General features: G+C 37.5%; 1 protein-coding gene across 1 annotated transcript; it reads right to left on the reverse strand.

Annotated features, from left to right (window-relative positions):
- Positions 1-8473: 8473 nt before the first annotated feature.
- On the reverse strand, positions 8474-11540 carry LOC124259174. The gene is made up of 4 exons (XM_046693273.1): positions 11466-11540; positions 10764-10927; positions 10261-10502; positions 8474-9889 (listed from the first exon to the last, which is right to left on the reverse strand). The coding sequence occupies exons 3-4, from the start codon at positions 10481-10483 to the stop codon at positions 9012-9014; spliced, it is 1101 nt and encodes a 366-aa protein (XP_046549229.1). The 5' UTR covers positions 10484-10502; positions 10764-10927; positions 11466-11540; the 3' UTR covers positions 8474-9011.
- Between the last annotated feature and the right edge of the window lie 248 nt (positions 11541-11788).

The following is an 11788-nucleotide window of genomic DNA, read 5'->3' on the forward strand; positions in this document are numbered from 1 at the left end:
ATCTCAGTGATCCGATAGTTTCGAAAATAAGCTACAGTCTACGATTTCATAACGAGACATCAATGCATATACAGCACAGAACAATTAACATTGTTGTCAAAGGATTAATCAAATCAGAAACCAAGCACATTTATAATAATGGCAAACGCTTAGGTCAATGTTCGGTTTATTCCAAACGGGCGAGGCGGACAATATTTAGTCCAGAAGTCCAGAAGAAGAGACACTGTCCACTGGAAGTGCTGCACAAAAGACTGCACCTCTACCATCAACACCAAGAACAACCTCGTCAGCAGCCACAGAGACAACCACAACCATGCACCAGGCCCCGAAACCAAGCACATTTATAATCCAGCCCCATCGTTGCTTGTCGAAAACAAAGAGGACGACCCTAAACCATGCAACAACAAAACAAACAGCCGACAAGTAACATTAACAAACGTTTTGTAGTAATTCACAACAAATGTTTGTGGAAATACTTCAGTGCCATAGTACTATAAATTAAAATTCCAAACTTAGTATTCCATCAGAGCCAATCCACAAATATTGAAAAAGCAAACATATTAGCTTTCTTCCCCATCAACTGCGACGAATATTTCAAAATTGAAATAAAATGTTTTCTCCCAAACCATATTACATCCACTTACTGGATGGAGTGAAACAATAGTGAGTGAGTGAGTTTAGTTTAACGCCGCATTCAAAAATAGTCCAGCTATATGGCAGCGGTCCGTAAATAATCGAGTCTGGACCAGACAATCCAGTGATCAACAGCATGAGCATCGATCTGCACAATTGGGAACCAAAGAACATCAGCTACATTCCAATTAACCAACTTCTCATCCAAATGTTGAAATTATTTCTACAGTAGGCTACAACTCTTCAGTAAAATTTGGATTTCTATTATCATCCCTAATCCCCAATTATCAAACCAAGAGAGCCACAGGGGCCCATATGTCCAACCTGTCACATTAGTACAATCACAGAAGCAATAATAACAGGCTTAGATTCAAACTTTCAACAGACCAAAGCAACTTCCTGCAAACCTGCAATCTTCAGACTATATTCTTTTAGAACCAGATAATAAAACAGCAAGAGCACAAAAGGGATATACTTTGTACAATTTACTGACTTAAATACTGAAGAATCTGGTTTTCTGTTCACAAAAGCTTGAAAACGAAATGGTTGCTGTCTTAATTTCTACTTACAACAAGGGATACCCTGCCAGCAAATAATTTGATACAAACACGAATTACATGTACAAAACCCAAAGTCAAGCCTCTAGAATTTGTCTGCCACAAATATTACATTGTTTGAAGGGTTTTTTCAGCTAAAACTGGGGCGGTGGGGTAGCATAATGGTTAAAGCGTTGGCTCGTCACGCCGAAGACCCGGGTTCGAATCCCCACACGGGTACAATTGATGAAGACCATTTCTGGTGTCCCCCGCCGTGATGTTACTGGAATATTGCTAAAAGCGGCGTAAAACCAAACTCAGTCAGTCAGTCACTCAGCTAAAACTATATATTGTATTTGTTTGTTTGTTTTCTTTTGTTTTGTCAGTTAGAGTTTTTAAAATATGATTGATTTAACCCCCTGGATGCCACAGGGACATATATGTCCTTCCCCTTCAACCCTCAATTTCAAGTCCAATAAAAATTGAAATATCCCATGCAAAAGAATTACAAAATACCTTTAGAATACAGCACCACAAACTTTAAAAATACGTCATAATACCCTTTTACGTAATGTAATGTGATTTTGTTCGAAAGCACGTTCTCGAAACAATGCCCTATGACGCCTGCATGACAACACGGTTGTCTGGTTCAGCGAGTGCGTATAAGCTCCGCTCACTGGTGTTTCATCGAGCTATGTCATTGCATAAGCCCAACGATGTTGAGAGTTTCCAGTAGTTGTATACCGGCGGATGCGCAATATTTTGCAAGCACCAGTTTGAAATATTTTTCTTTTTTCACTAATACGCTCATATTTATTTGTATTACGGGCTGCTGAGGTGTTATGTTTTGTGTATTTTGTATATTTTGTAACTTTTTAAATTTACATATATATTTTTATCATTCAGTAGTTTGCACCATTACATAGAAAATTTTTTTATTAGTATTTTAATTTTCGAAGCGGTAATAATGCATTACACGAGACACGTCAGTAGTGTTTGTGCCGGTTCGGTCAATGCATTCTATTTATTAGGATTAATTCAAGGGATTAGGGTTAGGGTTAGGGTTAGGGTTGAGGTTGGGGACCTAATGCAATATAGTAGGTACATGTCCGGTGTTTCGGTCAATGCATTCTATTTATTAGGATTATTTCAAGGGGTTAGGGTTAGGGCTGAGGGTTTAGGGTTTAGGGTTAGGGTTAGGGACCTAATCCAATATGGCAGGTACATGTCCGATGTGAGTACCATTTGTTGTTTTTCCTTTTTGCATTTTAATACTTTTTTTTCACACAAAAACGGGAAACCAAAAACGTCGAAAGTACATTATGAAATGGGTTAATGTAGAAATTTTGGGCTAATGGAAATTTGTCTGGAATTAGCACTCAAGCCTCTTTCACACGCAACATAAATTTTGTAAAGTAATTATTCGAAGGCTAACTCACCCGAGTGCCGTCACTACACATGCTCATGTCTCCCTCGTTCCTTAGTGCGATCCACATTATCCTTACAGTGTTCCCTACATCACTTTTCTGTCACAAAATCACCGATTTATATAAAAGCGCGTCATTCATGCATGCACCGTGAAATCTACGTCTGACGCCTGACGTCAACAACCCCTTTTCAGTTTGAGGCATATCGGCTCATTCCACGCCACACGTTAATTTGTAGATTACGGAATGGGACGAGTGTGCCAAATGGCATCGGATCCATTCGGCAATTGTCCGGAGAATAAAATCACGAGACACCAAGTCTACCCGTAACATTCGTAATTGTCCGTGACCTATTCGACTCTTTCCGTTCATTTCCGTGACGTCACAGGAATGACTCGATAAATTTGCACATTGTGCAACAGTGTGGACGTAGCTCAGTCGGTTAGCTGTCGAGCTAACAATCCGAAGGTCGCGGGTTCGCGTCCAACGGGTTCTCACAAACTGGTTGCTTGTCTTAATGACACGTGACCTACGGCAGAGATCGTCCTCACGAGAAGTTGTGGTGTTGTATTCTAAAGGTGCTCCACAAATACACTTCACAGTTTCGAATTCTGTGGGAAATTTCCTGTTTCTTGATACCATCCACTATTATTTTAGACAAAGCTCAAGTGCTGAAAATGACCTTTCAAAATAGGCTTCATCGAAAATGTCGCCATTTTTGACACAGTACGAAATCGCGATTCACAGCGTTATTTGCTGCATGTTTTGAAATGTGAAAATCGGATAATTACTGGGACTATTGAACTTCAAAAATAACATATTCATGATCACTGATCAGTTTTACATAAAATCGCTAATTATAATTCTGAAACGTTGCCGATGAATCTAGAATCGGTTGGGATGTTTTCGAAAATGCACTTACACGAACGCCGTAGAGCGCTTTCCGCCATATTGGATAGTGTTTACAAAATCACGTTTCGCGAAGGCCGGTATACTCTAAATTCACGCCGCGGCCATTTTGAAACTGAAAACGAGGCTTGGTCCGCAAGCGGTGAGGATGGCTTGGTCGAAGAATCTCGAAAGTGTTCCAGTTATTTCCCAAGAATTTATTGATCGGTGGGCTAATAATACATGTAGGATACCCAGACGGAAGCAGAAAAAAAGGATATGGGTTATTTGTGGAGGGCTACATTCACGACATAGAAGGTAAGTAAAAAAAATGTTTTTTTTCTTAAGTAGATAGTCCAGTTTTCGAGCAGTAGTTTGGTATGCTGGCCAGTGTGCATGGTGTAGTCAGCTTGGTTACATTTAGGACAGATCTGGGTTATCTATATTTTCTCTGGTATGTCTTGTAATTAATAATGTACTATAATAAAAGCTTTTTTTGCAACATTTTACATTTTTTGCAGCTAAATTTGACTCCATGAGCAATCAATGTCAAATAAGGGGGAAAAGCTTCCCCTCCGTGAAGAAAAATGATCCGCCATACAAGCTAATGGTTTGGATACGAGTTTAAGTTCTTCATGTTCTTGTTGGCATGAATGCTTTTCGTATGCTTGTTGTTATTCATGCATTGTCAATTTTTTCGGTTTAATAGTTTGTGTTGGGTTATTTACAAAACGGCTACTGACCAGAGCGTCCACAAAAAAAAATTGGCCAAGACGTCAACAGTTATTTCTTTATTATCATTAATGCATGTATCAGGGCTCCAGATAATTTTTCAACATCAGGAGTACGTACTCCTTTATTTTTCAATATAGGAGTACTGGAGTACATGTAGAGTACTGAATGGAAAATAATGGCGTATCAGTAATCTTGTGTTTTGTTTTATATATGCACCACAACATTGCTGCTCTTGTGTAAACAGGTCAGTAAACAATAAAACAATTTCAGAAAAATACGTCTGTAAATGATTTTAAGACCTGCTGTGGTGCGTATCTGCTACGTTTTCTAAATTGTTTCCACCGTATCGTGCATATTTTCTATCCGTACATACGCCGATACATTGGCCCTTATCTGGAGCCCTGATGTATAGACCATTATTTACCGTTCCGCAGATCCTGCTTAATACTTAATGATATTGTGATCGTTTATATACCATTAGGGGCCTAGGCCATAACAAAATAATGTCTTGTTTCACATCACTTTAAACAAAACAGGCTAGGGTGGGTGGGATTTTATTTTCCTTTGTTTTCTTCTATGTCAATATAGCACTTAAGAAACATTTTGCTCATCAGTTATTAATGAAACTTTAAAATGTATAATTAATAATGCAATAAACTGGATTCTTCTGATAAAAATGTGATGTAACTCTGTTGTGACCAATTTTCTTTCCTTTCAATTCTGAATATTTATATTCATCATATTTTTACTTTCAGATTTCTCTGACACTTCCTGAATCTGCATCAGAAATACAGGTCACAGGAGCAATATGTGATTGCAAGGCCGGAAGGGGACAGTGCTCTCACTGCTTGGGTCTGCTATTTTCTATTTCCCATTTTCAAAAGCTTGGACTTAGAGCAGTTCCACCTGTGCAAAGCAGAACTTCATTGCCTCAGGCCTGGCAAATACCACTAAGGACTGAGGGTCTAACCCCACAAGCTGTGGATTCACTAACTGTAAATAAAGTTAAAACAAGTAGTGAAATGAAAACAAGGAAGAGGAAGAAAAAGGTAACAGAAGGTGTAATACCAAAGGTATACTGTCCTGTGACACCCATACCTCACCAAGAATTTTTGTAATGACTTGGTTAATCAGCTTTCATCAGTAAACAGTAGTGCACAGATATTGAAAGTCATCCATTCATACCAAGAATGCATCGTGACTGATTCGAAGTTTGGTCCAGTACCTCAAGGATCTGTGCTCTCATACCAACAAAAACCAGTCAAGTTGACCTCAGATATCATCAACCACTTGGACCAAAATGACATTTCCCGATTTCATATTGCCTCAACAAGTTTCCATATATTCAACCTGTCTCACTTATTCAGGCTACAATGTTTTTCATGGTCTTTACATGGACAGATCCTTTTGTTTAGAACTTGAAAGTCTTACACGAGAACAAAGTTTTAACAGAACATGGCATGACGTGAGGAAACACAGAATTACTTCATCTGTGTTTAAAGATGTGTGTGTTAGAAAGAATGATTATGAGAAACTGGCTGATCGTATGCTAAATTTGAAACCAATCCAGACAGCAGCTATGAAGTTTGGGACAGAGGAGGAACCTAAGGCAGCAAAATTGTATTCTGAAATTACCAGCAACAATGTGTACTTGAGTGGATTTGTTGTAAATCCAAGTTGTCCTCACCTTGGCACTTCTCCAGACCGCAAGGTTTATGACCCCACTTCAGACCCTAATCATGGATTATTGGAAATCAAGTGTCCAAGCAAAACAAACTTCTCGGCTTGTGACTTTCTTAGAAAAGACATTCGAGATGGCACTTTCAAACTGAAAAAAAGTCATAAATATTATTATCAGGTGATAGGACAAATGGGTCTAACTGGAATGACCTGGTGTGATTTTTTTGTGAAATGTGAGGAGGATTTCCATTTGGAACGTGTGGTATTTGATGATGAAAAATGGCAAGACATGAAGTGTTTGCTTGATAAATTTTATTTTGAGTATTTATTGCCTGCAGTCTGTACTAAACTGTCTAATATTAAATAGATATGTAGACATGCTAATGATGTTAGATGTCTAGAAATCGCTAGTCAAGGATTAAAATAGTATGATGATGTGGAGATACTCTCAGTTTAGCAATGTTGGAGAAATGGTTTCTCACTAAACAAGGAACAAATATTTTGATGTTTTGCACATTTTAATGAAAATGACTTCATATTGCAATATACTGTCAAAATTGGAATTGATTACACTTTAGCAATACTTTTCATTCCGCAATTTTGGATTTAGTGGTTATGTAACCACTATAATATTACAAGTCACACCAACATCTCATCTTATAGGCCACTCAGGTCTTGCTTTGAGTTGTTTTGCTCTGTTTTGGTACTTAAAGTCGCATCAGCGATATTTCAGCTTCTCACAACTACTCCGACACATTATACTGCCTCCGAGTCAAGCAGTCCCTACTCTTTATCCCCTTTAGTGCTGACCATCTAGCTGAAAAGCAGAAGGAATACCAACTTTACACAGGGATGTACATGAAGTTGGGTATTTGATGGTACCTGGGACTCATACTCTTAATTTTCAGGGTCGTGGCCAACAAAATTGGGCTCCCAAACACTTACACCATACAATAACAGTATTAATACTAATATGTATCATGATCATCACATTGTTACAGTAATTAAATTGCAAATAATACCATAACCCAGCTAGTAGCAAACTCAGGGATAACTTACTGCCACTTGATTAGAATTTTTTACCAAAAGTATTTGGGCTTTTTTCTGCATCCCTGTGGACGAGCTAATAAATTTTGTCACAATCAATTGTCAATCGTCCTGTAAATCCCTGTTTTTGTCTTCAGGTATGACACAGTCTGGGGATTTGAGAGTAGAATGCATCTAGAATTCACATGCCTAACTTAATATACTACATGGATAATGTGGTGGGTTAACATATAATCTTACTTATGGAAAACACAACTTCATATGTATGTATGCAAATCTTTTGAGTGTGATACAGTTATTTAATGTCTTCAGGTATGACACAGTCTGGGCTTTGAGAGTAGTATGCATCTAGAATTCACATGCTTACCTTAATACTACATGGATAATGTGGTGGGTTAATACATGTTATTTATGAAAACACAACTTCATTTGTAAGTATGCAGATTTATTAGTGTGTGTTACAGTTATTTAATAAAACAATTTAACTACCAATTCAATGAACAGTTGTCTCTCATCATTTACATGTCTTTAGAGGGTCGGAGCACCAAAACCCACAACACAAAGTGGAAGTCATTGTATGTCTGATTTATGTAAGTTAATTCTGTTTTATTTTGGGGGCAAAATATATTTATACATATAAGTATACTTGAGAAATACAGGTGAGTAATGTGAGATGACTTTCAGCAATGTTTCACCTACATTGTCACTGAGGCTCTGTCTCCCGAGCTGCACAAAAGTACACTGCACAAAGGTTTCAGGATTAGACTGAGTTTGGGAGTGAAATTGTTACATGACTTTCAGCAATTTTTCAGCTCTATCAACATTTGGTGTACACAGAGAGAAGAGACGTGAAAAGAAAGAAAGTGAAAGCAAAAGATCCCCATTTTAGTCGCCTTTTTCAACAAGCAAGGGGTTATCGAGGTCATATTCTTGCTTAGTGTCTGAAGACACTTCCCAGAAATCCAACAAGGTTCATAATAAGACAGACAGACAATTTTATTCATGTATTTAGGCCAAGGCCCATATTACAATATTATGAAAAGTGTGTTAATGCACTGCCTTCCTGTTTAGATTGCTAACCTGAAATTGTTGCACCTGAATTTACAAATAACTGTTCTTAGATGCCTCTTGAGATACAAGATTCAACATGTAACATTGTTTTAAATTGACAATACGTTTGGCACTTACTCGACTGTGAAGTTATAGAGTGCCACACTTGACTCAAGGAATCAAATAATCTTTGTTTAAAAGAGCAGTAAACATTTCAATATTACCAGTGTCATGTCCAAAGTACTCCAAAGCCAAACTGAAATTTCTCACATGAGACGCCCAGGTCTTTCTACCCACATCATCTAGATTCTTCAGCATTAAATAAGACTGATAAGGTCATCTAATTGGATTATTCTACACCAATACTTTGTTGGTTTTAACATATAATTGCATTGGAGTGGTACTCTACCACATTCACCAAGTGCCATAACATCACACATATTCTTATGTAGCCTTAATATCCTCTTACAAAAAACTGGTGTGTACTCTTTCGATGGTTTTACAATAGTGTGTACCCCAAAAGTCAGCTCCATAACAAAAAATTGGAACAAGCATTTTATGAGATATTGTAAAGGCATCAGTACAAGAAACAAAACCATATTTTCTCTGATAGCTAAATAAGGACATCAGAGCCTTGTATGCCTGGGCTGCTGAACAGCTTTGTTCTTTTGACCATGACAAGGTTGGTGTGAAAACCACCCCAAGGTATCTATAGTTGTTAACAACATAAATTTTTTGGCCTTTAAAATACCAATTCTCATAAGTTATTTAAAGGACCACCTCTTCGAAGCACCATGATTTTAGTATTTTGTACATTTACCCTCATACCAGTTCTTTCACAAAATTGTTCTCAGACGTTTATTTTTATCACAATTCAAATGATTTGATACTACATCCTTACTATTAATATCCACAGAGTCATTAGGAGCTGGCGAAAACATGTACGTTGCCATGCATCATGTATCATCATGTTCATAATTAGAAAATTTACCATACTCAACAGTTACAATTTCACTTAAAATAATGGTCCTCGAAAATTTGTAAGAATTGAACAAACTGTCCATATCTGATTGATTGATGATGCTAGGGTGAGAGGAACAACTCCATCAAATATATGATATTCTTTTATACGCCTGATTGCTCTTTCCACATGGATTCTTAAACGTGCAATTTCTTGGGTTTCTGACACCTCTTCTCCACTGAACTGTCCTTTATGGTCAAGAAATGGGGGGATCACTAAACTTGCTTGTTTTTTCTCCAATAAATCCTGTATCAAAAATCCTTTATCAGCCATTACCTCATCACCTGGCTCCAGAAGATCCACAATGCCACATCTACTTGTGATTTCCTTATCAGAAATTGCACCGGTATATAAAGTACTAACAAACGATAAAACTCCACAGGGTGTAATACCTATCAGACCCTTAAACGTTGTGTGGCTCTTGTACGAGGAATAAACCTCTGAGTTCAATACTCTGGAACTAGGAGTCTGCACCTTCACCTCTGTACAATCTATGATGACCCGTGTCTTGGGATACCAAAGTTTGAAATCTCTTGGCATGTTACTGTCAATTATTGAACGAGTTGGCCAAATCTTGATACTTCCTAGCATCACATACAGGTAGTTGGCCCAAGTGATTAATATCCTACTGACTGATGATTGAGACAAATTGAACCTAACTGCCAGATCACGTTCAAGTAGTCCTTGATGCACTCTACATAAAAACATAAAAAACTGATCTATCAAGGGCAGTGATTCGTTATGGAATGCACTTGTTTTCAATTTATCCATGTTTGATGAATGTCTCTGCATCTGCGTCCACCTAATCATGGTAGTAGCTGTGGGCTGTAGGGCTACGAAGACACTCTTGAGAGTTGCATAGTCTTTAAAACCTGTGTGAGGAAAGATAATATATATTAATTACTATATTTTTGGAATTTTTTTGAAGATTGAAATATACTTCAATAGCTTGTTAATCCAACACTGTTCAGCCTACTCCGTGATCAGTTAACCGTTGGTTGTCCCAGGGTTTTTTTTACATGTAAAATGCAATTATGCAATATACAATAAATTATTAAAAATGTGTTCACATTATTAAATACAAAAATATATGAAAAATGGTGGCTACAGATAAGACTGACTGAGTTTGGTTTTACACAGCTTTTAGCAATATTCCAGCAACATCACGGCGGGGACACCAGAAATGGCTTTAGGTAAGAGTCTGTGCAAGAATTATAGGTGATACAATGAAAGTGTGTGATACCTGTGTAGAAATTAATATTCTGAGGATCATTGCTGAAACGCTCCAAGAAAAACAGCTTTTGACTTGTCTCAAGTAGTTGCTGCTTAAGTACTTTCAATTCTGCATGTGCAGCTGCAAGTTGTTCATCAATTGGCTGAGGGGTTATGGTGTAGTCATGATCCATGGAAGCTAAGGGTACTTCATCATGTGAACATGGCATTTCTCCAGCAACCTGAATTTCCATTGGCTCAGGATCAATCTTCCTGAAACAAATTTTAAACAATATAGAGTCACCATCTGTCACTGGAAAATTCTGTGCATATTTTGAGAAAAAGAAAATTGTTTATCAATTATTTGTATACTTTACTCTTAGGGTCAGTTGTTTCATTATTAGAATTACATAATGTGAATTTTCTACCAAAGTCTCAAGAAAAAGCATGTATATGTATCATAAAATTGCTGTCTCAAAATAGTGATTACATTGCACAATAATCTCAAGAAAGCAATCACAAGCCAATACTAACTTCAATGATCTTCTTTGTGGACCTATCCGTTTTGATGGGGATCTCTGTGTCCATGGAAAGAGGGTAGGAACTGATCCTGGTAGTAGCGTTCTCTTTCCTATTAAAGTACGACGAATATCACCTGCCTTGAAATGAGATGAGCAGACCCTTGTTTTGTCAGAAAGCTGAAAATATGATAGGTGTATAGATCTATTATATGCATTGTCTTATAATCAGATTACTTGTAATGATAAAATTATGTGTGTGATCACTACCGTCACTAATGTTAAACCCAATCTTTGATGTACTGAAAGATGGCATAAACTGTTATTATCATGTAACACAAAAGAGCTTGAGGTGGAGGAGAATTCTTCTCCAATATTGGCTGGGATTACTTTCTGGGTCATTGAGCAGCTACAAAACCATTCCTTAGTGGCTGTTGTAAACACTAACTTGATTATTTTTATTAAATATTACTGTGTACACACATATGCTACAATCATGTTCGACTTGTAACCCTATAATTTGTCCTTAATTGTGTTTAATTCTCTAAAAACTGCAAGGCTGGTCGCCCTTTCAACGCATTTCCAACAGAGCCGATATTCCGAATTGGGTATCTCATATTCATAAAAAAATATTACTTTGGGATAAGTATTGCAAAGTGAGTAAGAGTATTTTAGCTGCTCGGAAACAATCGCACATGTTGAAAGAATTGATATTTACCTTGAAATATGGTCCGACATCTCTTCTTATCTTAACAAGCCATTCTTTTCTTAAGTTCTTTTCAGCAGGGATTCTGTGAAAAAGACAGCTGTCCCTCGGTGTCATAACGAGAATCATTAGTGCACATCGGTACACAGCAATGCAGGGCCGCCATTGTTTGTGCACCAAGCCTCGTTCTGAGTTGAAAACATGGCGGGCGTGAATACAGCCTATTGAGACGCCTATTACATCACGTATATTTCATATTCAGCTTCGAAAAATGCATCACTGAATTCCCCATACATTTTAGAATCGAATTGCAACTGGTCTTTGTCACCAATACC

Source organism: Haliotis rubra, unplaced genomic scaffold (genome assembly GCF_003918875.1).
Source record: "Haliotis rubra isolate DU_JTF1 unplaced genomic scaffold, ASM391887v1 Scf711, whole genome shotgun sequence".
NCBI classification, from domain to species: Eukaryota; Metazoa; Mollusca; class Gastropoda; order Lepetellida; family Haliotidae; genus Haliotis; species Haliotis rubra.